Source organism: Coenobita brevimanus, chromosome 100 (assembly GCF_032717465.1).
Source record: "Coenobita brevimanus isolate Jiangsu-jjx chromosome 100, ASM3271746v2, whole genome shotgun sequence".
Classification (NCBI taxonomy): domain Eukaryota; kingdom Metazoa; phylum Arthropoda; class Malacostraca; order Decapoda; family Coenobitidae; genus Coenobita; species Coenobita brevimanus.
The window spans coordinates 52,683,081-52,700,305 of record NC_137053.1 but is presented as its reverse complement, the minus strand read 5'-3'; the positions used below and the strand labels follow the sequence as shown (position 1 = coordinate 52,700,305).

Sequence of the window (17,225 nt, the reverse complement as noted above, 5' to 3'; positions counted from 1 at the left end):
CAGCAAGTGTTGCATAAATCTGGGAGGGTGAACAGCAGAACTCGGATTACAGTGATCCGTATCAGGCTAAACATATGAACAGCAATATATTGTTAGTAAACCACCGCTCGAGACGCGAGAGAGGATGCTATTGTTTTAGCCTAATTGTGTGTACGTCTCTCTCTCTCTCTCTCTCTCTCTCTCTCTCTGGTGGAGGGTTGGATGAGTTGACGGTCAGCCAAAGGAGTGACCTATTTTTTTTCAACATGGAGAGAATGTTCAAGGTCACGAGGCTAGGTTAAAGGCTAACCTAGCAAGGCCTTTCTAAGTTTTTATCCGCTTTTGACTAACTTGGGGAATGGGCTGAGAGTAAGGCAAGAACGAAGAGAACGAAGAAAGTTGTCAAAGTTCTAGGTCACATGATAAGGTCAAAGTTAGGTCACGTGTGCCTGTGTGAAAACGATATAACTATAGTACCGTAGTTTTGATCTGATCTGAACCAAACTTGGAGGAAGGGATGAGGATCATGCAAGAGGTTGACCCCATCGTTTTTGAGAACAGTAAGTTAAAGACAAAGGTCACACGGCTAGGTCAGCTTGAAGTTTTATCTGTTGTAGACCAAACTTTGTGGAAGGCTTTAAGTAAGGCAAAGATACAGCTTTTGAGAAGTCGTCCAAAGTAATCGCAGTAATTTGATTTTGAAAGCACTCAGTGTTAAGGCCATAGGGTAAAGTCAGATGTTTGTTAGACCAATGGAGGCGTTCACAAACTCCCCAAAGTTGCCATTTTTCAACTGATAACTTAATTTGAAAAATAAAAACGCGGTCAACTAAACTACTGTTTTGTATGTGTTTCCTTTATCAATTTGTTCATAAGTATAATTTGATGAATATATTTACTCAGTAAAATGAGAAAAAGAAGCTTCAGTATGATAAAGCTGAAGAGAATCACTAAACTACTATGCCATCTAAACCTCTGGACAAATATTGCTCGGAGCTTAAAACGATTGTTTACACACACAGTCATGTCTTTTAATATAATTTTAATCACAAAAAAATTCAGACATAAATGCATCTGTATTACACTAAAAGTTGTTTGACTGCAGAATATTCATATAGATCAGATGAAGATTACATGCACACGCCCGCATAAAGTTTGCTGTTCCCTTCCTGGAAACATTGGTACTTGTGATTTCGGTCAGTGGTTTTGTTTTTTCATGATTTCGTGTTTATATACATACATACATTTATACACACACACACACACACACACACACACACACACACATATATATATATATATATATATATATATATATATATTAATAACTAATAGTCGGTACATTCTCTTCAGCACTTTCTAGGTGAAACGGCAATCTCTTTAATAACTAAATGCGTTTCAAATTAAACATGAAGCGAGACTTCTAATATTATTTGATGAATGCTAAGGGACCACATGTTTTATGCGCTCTAGTAACTGTTCTGCAGTTTTTTATTTAGTAAGTCATATACGGAAAACTGGTATAATAATCAATGATTACTGTAATGAAAAATTTATGTACTCTACATCACAAAAAATCATGAAAGGGATTTTAGAAAATAAATGACTGTGCGAGCGGGAGTTGGCATTTCCTAATTAAATTATCCGGTGATCACTGGCAACTCCTCACTTTGTGAACGCTCCCATTGATGGGCGCGTATGTTACAGTTTCTGAGTACCCCATCTCGTTTCTATTGGAAGCTTTCATGAAGCATTTGCCAAACTATTTCTCCAAGGACATCTGCGATAATATAACTGAATTCTAAATATGGATCATGTTTATGCCAAGGAGGTTCTTAAAACGAGTTACATCTTGGACTGACTTTATACTTCTAGGTACGGCTGCTTGCGTTAATTAATAAACTGATGGAGGCAAACACAACAGAAACTGATGCTGATAAACACTAAGTGAATAAGAGCGCACTAGTGTTAATCTCTTGCTGGTTAAATGTTCATGATGGAGGAATAACAGTTTTAGTTGTCAAGGCCAGAGTAAACGCTCTGAGTGCATTCACCTTGACAAAATTACAGCCAAGGGCACTGAAGACATAAATCACCTCGTCTTGAAATACTCGAGTATATTGTGCTTGTGACACATTCTTGAGAAATGCTCACTCACAAGACTTTAAATGTGGCAGTCATAAAACCTTAAGCCTTTGAATCTAGTTGCAGTTTTTTAGTTTATTTTTGGTACCTTAAGGAGATCTTATTTAAGTTTCGAAATGTCTCGTGTACTGCCTGGGTTACTGAACACTGTATCTAACCTGGCCAGCTCAAAACGTCTCCTCTGAGCTAGATAAGATCGTTTCAAGGAGGCGAATTTACCATAGCATAACAGGGTAAAAAAAAAAAAAAAAAAACTGAGTGGAGGAAAGGGGAAGGACATAACAGAGCTAAAAAACGGAGTGGGGGGTGGGGAGGGAGGAAGAGGGATTTAGACATATGAGGATAGAGATGAGGTCAGATCTTAGATGTGTGTGTGTGTGTGTGTGTGTGTGTGTGTGTGTGTGTGTGTGTGTATCTTGTTTCAGGCACTGGTACAAATGAGCGCAAGTTTAAGTGTCTTCATGAGGCAGCACAAAAAGTTGATATGAGACATGCGGCTTTGATACGGCCGACTCTTAGTTTTTATTATTATTATTATTATTATTATTATTATTATTATTACCCCACATTGCCCCATGAGGAGCGTAGGAGCCCGGGGGTAGGCAGTTGGTCCCGACATTTAAGATCTGAGTGACCAGCCTCACTCATTCCTGAGTGGCATTACATGAGCAATCAACCCCAACCACTCCTTGGATATAAACTTTCACCGGCTCAATCCGATTGGAGCGCAATAATTACCCACTAAACCACCAGGCACCAAAATTTGGTTATATGGTTACCATCAAGCGTAGTAAATGGTTTCCTGGTGTACAGGAAACCATTTGGCTTGTCACTCAGTGTAGAGTCACCCACAGGCAGAAGGAAGAGGAAAGAATGAAGGAAAGTAAGACAGAAGAGGGAGTGTAAAGTCACCCGTAGGCAGAAGGACAAGGAAAGAATGAAGGAAAGAAAGACAGAAGAGGATGGAAGGAAAGAAGGATGGAAGAGAGGAAAGGGCAGACACCCGACAGCAGCACTACATCGAGTGAGTGGGTGGTGGGCGCCCCCACCTACCACAGATTATTATTACTGTATTACTATTAATATTATCATTCTTCTTCTTCTTTTTCTTTTTCTTCTTCTTCTTCTTCTTATTATTATTAAAACTTACCACATCCCAGTTGTAAGTTTATTTTTGTCAATCTTATTTTTTCTATGGAACATCTAAATCATTGTCATTCGCATACCGTTTGAGCTACAGCCTTCAATCTTTACCATATTACTGGTTGGCCGCTTCATCTGACGAAATCTCCTCCTGATCCGACTACCAGAACCCCGATAGTATCCGGAAAAAACAAAAACAAAGACAAAAGTGACCCTAAAGCTCAAGAACCTGTCAAAATTAGAAGGCTGAAATATTTATGTCATATACCTGGAACATGGCCAGAATGCAGTGCTTAATATAGCTCAGATGGAATCATTATTCTCTGAAATCGCTTATGGTCCAGAATCTGGGACTACTCCAGAAGACAGAGAAGTCACCTGATTTTACATGAAAGAGTAAAGGTAGAGCCACCAAACTAGGCGGTGGACTTGTACATCTTGATGACATAAGGTGACATGCAGGTCAGTTATCTTGACCTCAAGGTCCCTTTATGGCTTGGCTTCAAGGCAATGGCTGTAGTCAGTTTTTCTTTATCAGAATTGTCCCTGGACAATTTTATGGCGTCCTAGTTATTAATATTATTATTTGGGAGGAAGATATAGAGATCAAGCAAGTAAGGAGGACTTTTTGTGGTTTGGCTGTAACGTAACTAAGTTCATCTCGATGCACAAAGGATACAATTGTCTGACGTTACCAGGATCATCACTGATGGAGGCCGTCAACGATACCCTCATTGATATTCCGGCGATGAGTGATTTATAAAACCATTTTATTATGAGACGGATGCTGAAGAGGGATACCTTCCCGTGGTGGCATCGATTTAACTGGGTGAATCCACTGCCCAGTTGTACAAACGTGCCTCACCTCCCTCCACATTTCCCAAAAGGGGCATGGGTGGACTGTCAGAGACAGGTAACTTCAGCCTGTAGTCCACCGAGTTCACGTTACAGGTGAACTGGGGGAAACAGCTACTACTACCACTACCCCTCTAATCGTACTATTGCTACAACCACTATTACTATACTACTACTTCTGCGACTACTACTACTATTACTACTACTACTACTACTACGATCACAACTACTACAAGACATCTCGTTTAAGCTGAATAACTATATGGTAAGAAAAATTTGAAGATGCCATCACGCTATGGGGTTAATGAAACTTTTGCACAAGATGTCTCTCCCCTCAACTAAAAGAAATCGTATCGTGGCTGCAAAATTAACATAGAGACGGCATAGTACTGAAGGAAATGTCCTTTTCCTTAGTGATATCTGACTTGGTTTCTGCTTGCTAATACCAGGTCATTTTGCGCAGCTCAAGAGAGAGGCTTTAGTAGTAACGCGATAAACGACGGCTATATTTAGCTGTTCTGGTTTGAACTCCGTGTGTGTGTGTGTGTGTGTGTGTGTGTGTGTGTGTGTGTGTGTGTGTGTGTGTGTGTGTGTGTGTGTGTGTGTGTGTGTGTGTGTGTGTGTGTGTGCGTGCGTGCGTGCGTGCGTGCGTGCGTGCGTGCGTGCGTGTGTGTGTGTGTGTGTGTGTGTGTGTGTGTGTGTGTGTGTGTGCGCCTATGTCTAAAAAAAGTTAGAAGCCAGTCTAGAATGAACGTGTTGAAGACCTTGGAAGGCCCATACGAAGAAAGCCCCTTCACATCATTTAAACTTTAGGAAATCAAGTTAGGTCTCAGACAGTATTTTACACGACAGACAGACTTCCGCCCATGTCTTGGATTCGAACAGTTTCCTCAGTGGTCCTAAATTTCTCCTAACCGAAGAAAATTATTGGAAAATAAGAAGAATTAAATAATGAAGACATTATCGGAGTGAAGGTATAAAACGCGCACAAAACTAAAGAGCGAAAGAGCGAGAGACGCGTTTTTGTCACACAAGGATCTCATATTAATTTTTTGGACACGCACAGAGCTGAAGCGAGCAAACGACAACCGCAGTATTGTTGCAACAGCGTAAGTGTTTCATGGCCAGTACACACACACACACACACACACACACACACACACACACACACACACACACACACACACACACACACACACACACACACACACACACCTTTAAGCGCAACCTTTAATGTAAATTGGCAGAGTGCTGATTTCCAAGGTGTTGATGTAGTGCACAGTATATCTTGGCATGGAGCCGATACCTAATATACTGGTAGGCGCCTGATGTCGTGCATACTTTATTGTGTCAAGAATATGATATATAAAATTGCCAATGGGCTGTTGCTAAAATTTCCCAGGGGATTGATGTGGAGTATACATTTGGCAGGATGAAGTATGGGACGCTCACCACCCACTCACTCGATGTAGTGCTGCTCTCAGGTGTCTGCCCTTTCCTCTCCTTCCTTCATTCCTTCCTTCCTCTTCTGTCTTTCTTTACTTCATTCTTTCCTCGTCCTTCTGCCTACGGGTGACTTTACGATCCCTCTTTTGTTTGTCTTTCCTTCATTCTTTCCTGTTCCTTCTGCCTGTGGGTGATTGTGCACTGAGTGATAAGCCGACTGGTTTCCTGTACACCAGGAAACCATTTTCTACGCTGGGTGGTAACCATATAACCAAATTATGGACCCTGGTGGTTTGGTGGGTAATGGTGGCACTCCAATCGGATTGAGCAGGTGAAGGTTTATATCCGAGGGGTAGTTGGAGTTATTGTTCAAGTAATGCCACTCAGGGATGAGGCTGGTCACTCTCATTTTAAATGTCGGGACCAACGTGCGTAGCCCCGGGCTCCTACGCTCCTCATGGGGCAACGTAGGATTGGATGATGATGATGATGATGATGAAGTATGAACTACCCAGGATGAAGTACCAGTTAGTCAGGCTGAACTGTGTAGATTAGACAGGATGTATGAATTTTCCAGTATGTAGGAAACAGACCAGAATACAACTTGAATTGTCCAGGATACAGACTAAAATGGCCAGGATGATGTATATATATTGACCTGGGTGTGGTGTAAATAGGACAGGATATAGACGAAATTAGCCAGCATGTTGCACAAATTGACCAGGAGGCAGACGATGTGAAGAAAGAAAGTTGCATCATTAGTGTTCCCATTCCAGTATCATGACTGATCCTCTTCTGAGTAAGGAAACTCTGAACTCCTACGTAGTTTAGACAGTGATTCTTTATACATCTGTGGTTCTAAACTAATGGAGGTAGAATGAGACCCGTTTGACTGTTGTTGTTGATTTTAGTTAACTGGCTTTAACTTCGTGGAGATTTTCATCCTTTTGAAAATTATTTCCTGCAGTTAAGTTTCACAATAAGACAATACTACGGATGCACATCCTTTCCATGGTACTTCCTCAAGACGCGTGATCTATTCTAGCGTTAAACCATTGCTAAAGCTAAGCATTCAAGATGGAAAGGTGGCAGTTTTAATCCTAGTTTAAATGAACAGAGTAGAGTTTAGCTGGAGCTCATGGACGTGGAACTTGGAATTCGCTTGAGGAACACAAGTCAAGGCTAAGTAGAGTTGAAAGGAGTTATGGGAGGGAAGCTTGACGTGAATATTTTTGAAAGGGTTAGGCAGTGTACCCTGAGAAGATTTGGCCGTGTGGTGCGAATGGAAACTGAGATAGGTGTAGTTAGATACAGGCAAGTATTTCAGGCTATAGATGGTAGCTACAGATGTTATAGATATAGCGACAGATAGATACGTAGATCGATATAGATAGATAGTGCAGATAGATAAGTTTCAGTGAAGTGATTGTCAGTTTGCCTGTGTGTCTGGCGGGAATAGAAGACCTCACAAGCACGGCCATTGACCCTCGCAAGACTTTATTAAGATGTTGCCTCTTGAAACACACACACACACACACACACACACACACACACACACACACACACACACACACACACACACACACACACAATATCTATCCATCAATCTATCTGTCTATCTATCTACATCTGTGTATGTATGTATGTATCTATATAGTATCCTGTATATTTATATATATTAACAGCAATTAGAAGTTTACATTAAACTAAGCCCTCAATAAGAAGGAGTAATGGATTGAAAACGGTGTGCTTGTCTGTGCTTTTTCTACCTTCAATATCTTTTTAGTAGTTTGACAAAAGAAAAACAAAGAGAAAAAGGGAAAGAAAAAAAGTCACCACACGAAGATCTCGGTCCCCACTGATGATATGTCTTATGTTCACCTTTCCCTGAGTGTCATTTTATTTTTTCAACTGCTTACGAAAAAACTAATGAGAAGACCAGAGAGAGAGAGAGAGAGAGAGAGAGAGAGAGAGAGAGAGTGAATTAAGTCATTCCCGGAATTAAGTCATTCCCGGAAAAAGGGAGATTGACTTCCACTGATTTACTTACAGGGTCTTCAAATACCGAGAGGCGACTTACTTAGTGTGAAGGAGGCTTGTGTTCTGCTGAGTGCCTTTTTACTTACCTGTCTTGAATGATTACCAGAAAGAGGCCGCGAATCATGGTAATATTTACGACGATAATCTGAAAGCTAAGAGGGCGAAGGTATCTTTATTCAGACTTGGCCTAAAATTACTACTTCTCCATCTTGAATACTGAGTTGTAGCAATAGATTAATGATAGAATATGGTGCTAGTCACAAGGAGTTGCTGTGGAATGGATGTGAAATTGTGGCACTGTCTTTTTCCGCCACAGAACTACCGGCACGTGAAACAAGCTGCAAAAGGAAAACTGTCTGGGCCAAGTTGAGGTGAAAGTTTCTGGCAGTCATTTATGAGATATACCGAGAGTAAACCATCTTTGGCGTCCTCATTTCGCTGCTGAATGCGGTATTTAATATGGTAGACAGGCTAGCCGCACCTCATGGTCTAATTAATGGAGGAATGGCCATCATGTACCGTGACCTTATATGTATCATCGCGTGTTCTTGTGAGAATATGGCCGACGCTGCCTGTTTAGGGGGAGAATTTATACTGTATTCTGGTCAATTTCTGTGATAAACAAGTCTTCGTAAAGTAATATCATAAATAATTTTGTTGGGTCTTGTTCCTCCCTTTAAAGTTCAGTCCAGTTTGGTTGTAAAGCGTGTAGTAGCTGTACGAGTGAAAGTAAAAGTACAGTATTAAAAAAGCAATCTAATGCACCACTAAGGACAGATTATTAATATGGCCCTTGATGACCTGGATGCATAGTGAGTGGAGGAACGGGGTGAGGGATATTTGCTTAACCCTTTTAACACAAGGACGTCTTTATTTCATTTATTATTATTATTATTATTATTATTGTACTATGTGAGAAGGCGAGGTATGGAGAGATATGAGGCTAGGAAACTGACAGCGGATATAAAAGAGTGTATGGCACGCGTTTGGCACCCTTTTTCTTTCCAGGGGAAGTAATAGGCCTCGTGCTGATTCTAGCTGATATGAGGTATGAGGCGCGTGATTGTGATTGTGTATGACTGTGAGGTAGTCACGATTCCAGGGGCTTGAATGGCGAGTGAATGAAAGTATGGCGCATTGGACTGGGTAGACTTTGATTATTTTTTTTTTCTCTCTCTCTCTGGACTCACTCATCCGATTGTAGGGTGAGAAAAATAGGCTATGGACATTATTGATGTTATTGTTGTTGTTGTTGTTATTATTATTATTATTATTATTATTATTATTATTATTAATTCTTTTACCGGATGACTTATTAATTTATTCATTTATTTATTTTTTTACACAAAACACCTTAACAGTGAAGGGATCAGGCAAGGCTGTATGTAATCCTTCCAGTTCGATAAATCTCCTAATCTGAATAAAAATGGTCTGCGTGCAACAATAATAAAGCATCAAAGACGTTCTCCGGCTACGGAAATAATAATCAGAGCCATTTTCACATTACTATAGTTCATTCACTTGTACTCGGCAAAATTTTCATCCTTTTGCAGCATATTTCACACAGTTCAGTGGTAGAGATGGGCAATACTGTGGCTTTACATCCTTTCTGCAGCACCTCCTCATGACTAGCATCATATTCTAGGGTTAATCTAGTGCTATAACTCAGCATTCAAGATGGAGGGATATCAATTTTTGGCCAAATGAAAGTGAGCGGAGTATAACAAGATAATAATATATCCTGGTTATTTTGTTACTGGATGTCTAATGCCCAACCTCGTCTTCTGTCACTGCAGGTTCTTCAGAAGTAGGTCGCACAACGTGAAGGCCGAGGTGGACGCCATCTACACCAACATCATGGAGTCTGACGGTGCCGAGCTATCCATCTGGGAGCAAGTCAAGCTGTTTAAGTGAGTAGGACATTCTATAATTAAGACGTAACACATAATTAACGTCTGTAATCCGGGTGATGTGTGGTTATGAGTTCATTCTTGCTGCTACCGGATGATTTTATATAGTTTAGGTTAGGCTTCTCGTAATGAATGGGTGTACTGAGGCTTTATCTAAACCTCCTGTCAGAAAATCTCTCCTGAACTGAATAGAATCGTCAGAAAATGGTAAGAGAAAGAACATGCCCGGGATTGATGGGTTAACCCTCTGATTGTGAAATACCTGCTGTGTAGTTTATGTCCTTTACCGTCTGACAATTACTCTATGCTCGAGAGAAACGTAAGGCACATTTTTTTTTTTTTTTTTTACAGCAGATAAACAGAGGAAGGAAAAACAACTTAATGTAAAAAAAAAAAGAATCACGACTGACGAATTGGCTGTAGGCAAAGCTTTTCGTATTATTTCTGGTTTTACGACGAACGATTCTATTTAAACCATAAAAACTAGCTACAGAGAGAGGTTTAATAGCTCAGAGTAATAAAACGGTGTTGCATGTCTTTATTATGTTCCGCATGTCAATAATAGTGTGGTTGTTAATTCACTGTACTGTATGTTTGGAAAGAAATCAACATGGGTACACTGTGTAACGAAGGCATTTTGCTGACTGACACCTGCGAATTCCCATCTTCCATTGGTTAAAATATTGTGGATGGATGCCGAGGTGCGAATCCCCGTTCGACCCAGATATTCGCACTAATTATACATTATCCTTTTTTGTATTTCTTTCCAAGATAGACGTCAGCAACTAAAGAAGTATACATTCATTTTCCTTTTTTAGTTATTTATCTACCCTGTCCTGCTTTCTTTTTATCAATTACTTTCCGCCCATGTAACTCACACACTATCCCCTTTTGGTTTCACATGAATGGCATTCACACAACCGTCTACCCTTTTCACTTCTACTGATCGTTTTTCCCCCATATTGCACCTCATAATAGCTTTCATATTTGAGAGCCTAGCTCCTAAAAACACTACAAACACCTTCAGCATTCCTGACCAAATCCTTATTGCATACACTCTTACATTTTTGAAATCCCTTTGTTCCCAGTTCATTGACCCCAACACCTGTACTCCACCCCTATTCATCTGATATTGAACGGTTTCTTAGTTTTGCCACTTTTCTTCTTTCAATGGTTACTCGTCGTTCATTTGTAATTTTCCATGTTCCTCTCAGTCTTACTTGCATGCTACAAATATACAAACAGACAAATCTCCGCCTAATTCTCTTTCACTTTCATGTCACCAGTTCACTCAAGCATTCACTCGACAAGCTCACTATCAGTCAGGTTCTTTTCAACATTAATTCCAGTTTTTTACATGGTAGCCGTGCAATTCGTTCCTGAATGCTTTGCTTCCAGACAACTCACTACCGGTCATTTCATAACTAGGGCATCTGCTACCAGGTCATTTCTCTATCTGATATTTTGTAAGGTATTTCATAAACCTTTAAGAATATCTATCCTAACCTAACCTAACCTAACGTAACCTAACCTCACCTCACCTCTCAATATTAACACCTAATCATACCTATCCTAACCTAACCTAACTTCTCAAAATGAATACTTAACCTTAGGTAAAAGCCTGAGAGAACGAAATGGCGTGGCAGTGAGATGCTCAACTAACGAAAAGCCCGGCAGCGAGTTGGCCGGAAGCTAAGTGTCCAGGAGCAAAATGACTGTTATAGTAACGATTTGTCGTGGAACTTTTTATATACTTTGTCAGTTCGTGTACATTTTTGTATTTAACACATTAGCTACTTAAGCATAATTTCTTCCTGACGCATATTCTTCAGTCGCCGTCCAATACCGCTTTTCCCTGTCACAACAAAACGACCTATTACATCATTCACAGGATTCCAGCTAATTCTTCCATTCTGATCCTTCTCACAAACAAGAGTGTTTCTTATACTGATTCCAAACCCTATACTGCACTTCCAAGCCTCTGTCGTAACTATGTTGTCATGTAGCTACCAGGACTAGTTTCACATTCTTATACTTGAACTTTCCATGCGTTTTTCTAGAGTTAACGCAATACTTTCTCAGTCATCGCTTTCCATTTGGTTCCGAATTCTCGTCGGGTAAGGTACCTCCCTAACACCTCTTCATTTATTTATTTTTGGATATGGCTATTTAATATTATTTTTCACGTTTTGTATGCAGAATACGGCGATAATGGAATGCTATATATAACACAGAAGAGGACAGTGAGGTATACTAAACATAATAAGTCAGTTAGGAATAGGTTTTAAGGAGCTTTCTCAACCAACGAGAATACGGGCTTTGTGTCATTTCCTGGAAACTCTCAAAACTATGTCTGAACCTACATAGGTCTTTCGAAGATTGTCAGTGATGATATTTCAATTATGAGACTGAAATTTCTTACATGTAAAGGAAATACCGACAGTATCTCTACAAGTTCACAACTCTATGAGCCATCCTTCCTTCACATTTACTGCATCTAATTCACCATTTCTTCGTCTTCCTCACGGCTCACGCACTTGGCAATTAATACATTTACTTCTCATCTCTAAAAATTGACATTCATTTCGTTATATCCCCTTTTGCTTCGTCTTTCAGTCTTATCGCCGTTATCCAAGCTCTTCTTAAATAATATGTCTAACTTATCATAAGCTTGCTGCTAATCAGTTGTTACGTCACCTTTCTCACCCTCTTACTTTCTTGGTTACTTAATATTTATTACATCTTCATCCTCACCATTTCGACTCTTACTCTATCGTGCTTTCGTCATGTCTTGCATTCACTTTCACTTATTCTCTTTTGTTTCGTTACTCACTTCCTTCACTATTTTTCTTCATCGTCACTCATTTTTCCTTCACAATCCTCATACTCACTACCGTTACTTCAGTTTCTTTTCATTTTACACTCCTTTGGTAATTCACATTTTCATCACTCTGTTAATGCTCATTCTTGCGTTATTCTCTCTCTCTCTCTCTCTCTCTCTCTCCTTCCATTATCCTCTGTCAACAGTTGGTTGGAGATTATGTAATCACACTTGTCTGTTTGTTGTTTTTCTCTGTATGTTTATATCTCAAAATGCTGTACGCGGATTTCAGTGAAATTTAGCGGATAAGTAGAGAGTAGGTTAAGGAAGATTTAAGTAGATTCTGAGGTGGATGCGGATCCGGATGCAGGAAGTAAATTTTATTGGCGTTGTCGGAGGTATGCACTCTCTGAAATCGTGTAAACAGGGCAGACTAAGACAGTAGAATTAAATGACTACATGATACCACGAAAATATTCGTCTGGTGGGAAAGAGAAGTAACAGCAATAAATCATAAAGTTTCTTGGCGTTGGCACACTCTGAGTGCTTTCTAGTTCTCTTAGTCTCTACCTCTCACTTCCTCTTTATTCTTTTCCCGCTCCGTTCCTCAATTCGTCGATTCTGTGTTCTTTATGCGGCGTTCTTCCATTTTATTCTCCCTTCCTCTCATTTTTCTCTCTTCGTCTTCAGTCTCTTCCCGACGTCTTCCACACTACCGTCTGCACATCATCTATCCTAATCTTTCTCACTCTCCCTCACGTATCGTAACGTTTCACACTCTTTCATCTCTTCACATATCCTAGTCTTCCATTTCCCTCCTCTTCCTCACATATCCTAACGCTCACCATTCATCCATCTCTTCCCCACTTGTCCTAATGTCCACCACACTCTCGTCGCTTCCTCATCATGACACGCTTTTTCCATTCATCCACACCCTCCCTCCTCTTCCTCCTCTCCCACCCACACGCCGTTTACTCCACCCTATCCTTAGTCTATCAGTGGTGTGCCAAATATAGAAAGAAGTAGGTGACGAAACACTGGTGTATTCAGACCCGGCCATCATTCCGGTTTGCTTACTGATGAGAGGCGGCCTTCACAGCGGTGCCTTACACTTTCAGGTCACTGGCCCCACACAGGCGTAACAGTGCTATTACTTGTTACTGCACATGGGGCTACAATTGTGAAAATTAATACTGACAGATTTCATAACATTGTCGAGATACTGAACGATGGCTTTCGAATAGACATATTTTATATCATTATAAAGACACTGAATAATGATTTTCAAAGCCAAATGATACGTAACGCAGCTTCGACAGTATTACGTAAGAGTTTAATATTTGTTTAACTAAAAATTGGAACAATATTATTATCATTGTTTTGCTCCTGTATTGCCTACACAACAGAACACTTTAGTATGCCACCTACCACACTTAACATTCAGGAACATGGAGTAAGCTTTGTGTTATACAGGTCACATGTGTTACCCTTATATTTTATCATCCTTTGTAGTTTTTTTAGTACTTGAGATTATATAAAGCTGCACAATACATGATGTTATATAAATCGAGCAATCAATTTCATGCATCCGTCCGAGAAATTTGCTGTTTTCATAGTCATCGAATCCCAGGGTTGTGATTTATTTTTTCTATTTGTTTTTGTTAACTACACGTAGACAGGACTGGTGTACAAATAATTTACTTATTATGTATAATGGGTCTTTCACGGATCGAATGGGTAGCGTCTTGGGTCTACCAGTGTTCCCTATTTGAGCTTCATCCCACCCAAAGGCAACCTTAACGAGGGTGCAGGTGTACGTTCTTTAATGTGATCTCACATGTTTGCATTATGTTCATATTGTCTTGATGGCATTAAAATACAGACTCACTCACTCACTCACAAAGGCACCCAGTCCAGCAAATACAAATTTCCAAATGCCCCTCTCACCCCACAGTCTTAAAGTTTTCCACACTTGTACCCGTGCGAGAAGGCAGTTATCTTCTCAAGCGACAGAAAGTGGCCGTCCTAAGCCCAACAGGAAAAGATGCCCTTCAGGTCCCGCAAAACACAGTTTGATGGTATATAGCAGAGCTACTCATTTACGTCAGGCATGCGCAGCCCATCCGTTACATACATACACAGACACATACATACATGCTATGTGTACTTGGTAAAAGTGTAACGGGCGGTGCGAGGTTATAGGAACTCGTACGGTACGGTAGTATTATGTCATATTCTTGCTATCGGCACACGATTTTAATCAGCTTAGGGGTCATCTTTCGTTGTGAAGAGGTTATAAACAAAACTCAACACCTTCGGTACGATGATGCGTTTTTGCATAGTCACAGAGGCTGTCAAATACAGTGTGTGTCCTATTACTGCGTCACTCACTCAGTTACTTAATCAGTTACGTATCCAAAAAAATTGATTATTTAGGGTACACATACAAATACATATATACATACACAAATACATATATATGTATGTATGTATGCATGTAATGCATATATTTCTTGTGAAAGCAAAACGCTCCTTATTGATTAGAACAGATTTTTTTCCTCGATGTGGTCGTTGACTATAATTTTAGCAGTCTGCTACATTCTTTCTTGACTACAATCGATCCCATCCTTTACAATAATTGGCTCCTTCGTTAACTGTAATAATTTGCAATATCTTACCACTGATTCCTGTCGTGATGAAGTCTGTCCCCTTCCTTGACTGACATGGTCATGTTTCCCTCTTCACAGGAAGCCTCAGAACTGGAAGCCTGTGCTGGTGGTGTTCCTGGTGTTCATGTGCGGCCAGTTCAGCGGGTTTGCGGTGGTGACGGCCTACACAGTCGACATCTTCAACGCGGCGGGCACCAACGCCGACGCTGATCTGGCCACCGTCATTGTAGGCACCGTTAGGTAAGGCACCGCATGTCACGCATTCATTGTGCCGTAGTTTGTAGTTAGTAAAGGAAGCCCCGTAGCCAGTGATTTGTTTTGTGTATAACGCCTTAACATTCTCTAATACGTTACGAAGTATTTATATTGATATTTATATGGGTGGCATGCGTCAGTAATATATGAGTAAACTGATGTATAATATTTAGGATAAATTATAACGAAGGGGTGTCAAATCTTCTGTCATGACTCATTGTGACCAACCATTCATCATGCAGTTCCCCCTCGCCTTTTTTTTTTTCCCCACCCATCAGGAGTGTTGGGGTCTGGGGCTAGGAAACAGTCCCAAAATTCAAGGTATGGGTAACCAGTCATGGTAAGCCCCAACCAACCCTTTAGTATAAATCCTTTTGGGCAACATTTGGTTGGAGCGCCTTAGCACAATAGATCATCAGGCGTCCACTTGGTTACACAGTTACCACAAAACATAGTAACTTATTTTTTGATTTATAGGAAATAATTTGGCTTGTCCCTCAGTGTACTATACAGCCATAATAACATTAGCATATGGTAATGTATTATGAAAACCCTGTGTCGACACTGATACACTCATGTCCCAGATTAACCCCTTGAATCCGGGTGACGTCCTTTTCAGTTTGTTGGAGCTTCTACCTGACGACTTTCTAAATTTTAGGAAAGACATCTTGCACTGACCTTTTTTTTTTTAAAGGCTATACGATTATATCACCCCTCCAATTTGGAAACTCTGTCCCAAACTGAAAAATGAAAAAGGGTTATCATCTCTTGCCAACACTTCATGTAATAAATAATTTGTTCTCCTTCGCACGTGCAGGTTCTTTTCTACGCTTGTGAGTGCCGTGCTGCTGGACAGGACGGGACGCAAAATTCTGCTCATCATCTCGGCCATTGGATCCAGTGTGGGTATGGTGTCTATTGGTGCGTTCTTCTACCTCAAGAATGCTGGCTCGGCTGAGGTGAGTGGTATGAGTAATGAGGTGAACTGGAAGTGGCGCTGAGTGGTGTGTGTGTGAGAGGGGATAGGCAGAGGAGAGAAAAGTGAGTAGGAAGTGGAGAGGTGCTGAGAGAAACGAGGTGAGTGAAAGGTATAGGTAAAAGAGAGAGAGGTGACCTGGAAATGGAGAGGTGCTGAGAGAGGCGAAGTGAGTGCTAGGGGATAGGTGAAAGACAGAGAGGCTAAAGAAAAGAGAGAGAGGCAAGGCAAAGAAGAGAGGCGAGGTACAAGGCAGAGGCTAGGCAAGAGGGAGAGCCTAGATAAAACAAAAGGCGAGGCAAAGTGAACGAGTTAGGAGGAGAGTGGGTAGATAAGGAAGAAGGGAGAGGGGGTAGGTTAGAGGGGAGAGGACGTAGGAATGGGATAGCTTAGGAGAGAGATGGGGGTAAGTAAGGGAGAAGGGATAGGTAAGGGAGAGGTGGTAGCTATGGGAGAAGGGATAGGTAAGGGAGAGGTGGTAGCTATGGGAGAAGGGATAGGTAAGGGAGAGGTGGTAGCTATGGGAGAAGGGATAGGTAAGGGAGAGGTGGTAGGTGAAGGAGAGAAGGTAGGTACATGAGAGGATGTAGGTAAGGGAGAAAGGGTAGGTAAGGGGGAAGTGGGTAGGTAAGGGAGATGGGATAGGTAAGGAAGAAAGAGTAGGTAAGGGAGATGGGATAGGTAAGGAAGAAAGAGTAGGTAAGGGAGAGTGGGTAGGTAAGGGAGATGGGATAGGTAAGGGAGAGAGGCTAGATATGAGAAAGGGGGCAGGTACGGAAGCGGGATGAATTATCTGAGGATGTTTTGAGCAGAGATTGACTCGTATTCCCGTGAAGCTGAGAGCCACGAGCATCTTTTTTCAAGCGATTTGATTTGATACTGCTGCTTATGATTCTGTTGTATGCTGTGTGTTGTGTGTTTGTATCAACATAGACTGCATAAATACTGTACATGAATAAACTGGCGATCAGATAAAGAAATAACCA

The 17,225-nt window shown here is 40.8% G+C and overlaps 1 protein-coding gene across 2 annotated transcripts in view; it reads left to right on the top strand.

Annotated features, from left to right (window-relative positions):
• Positions 1-17,225, top strand: part of LOC145414509 (trehalose transporter 1-like protein) — an 88,578-nt gene that overhangs the window by 66,579 nt on the left and 4,774 nt on the right. For both annotated transcript variants that reach the window (XM_080284027.1, XM_080284029.1), the window contains 3 exons: positions 9,405-9,518; positions 15,087-15,248; positions 16,081-16,222. In XM_080284027.1, coding sequence (XP_080140153.1) covers positions 9,405-9,518; positions 15,087-15,248; positions 16,081-16,222 — 418 coding nt within the window. The remainder of the gene's footprint in view (positions 1-9,404; positions 9,519-15,086; positions 15,249-16,080; positions 16,223-17,225) is intronic.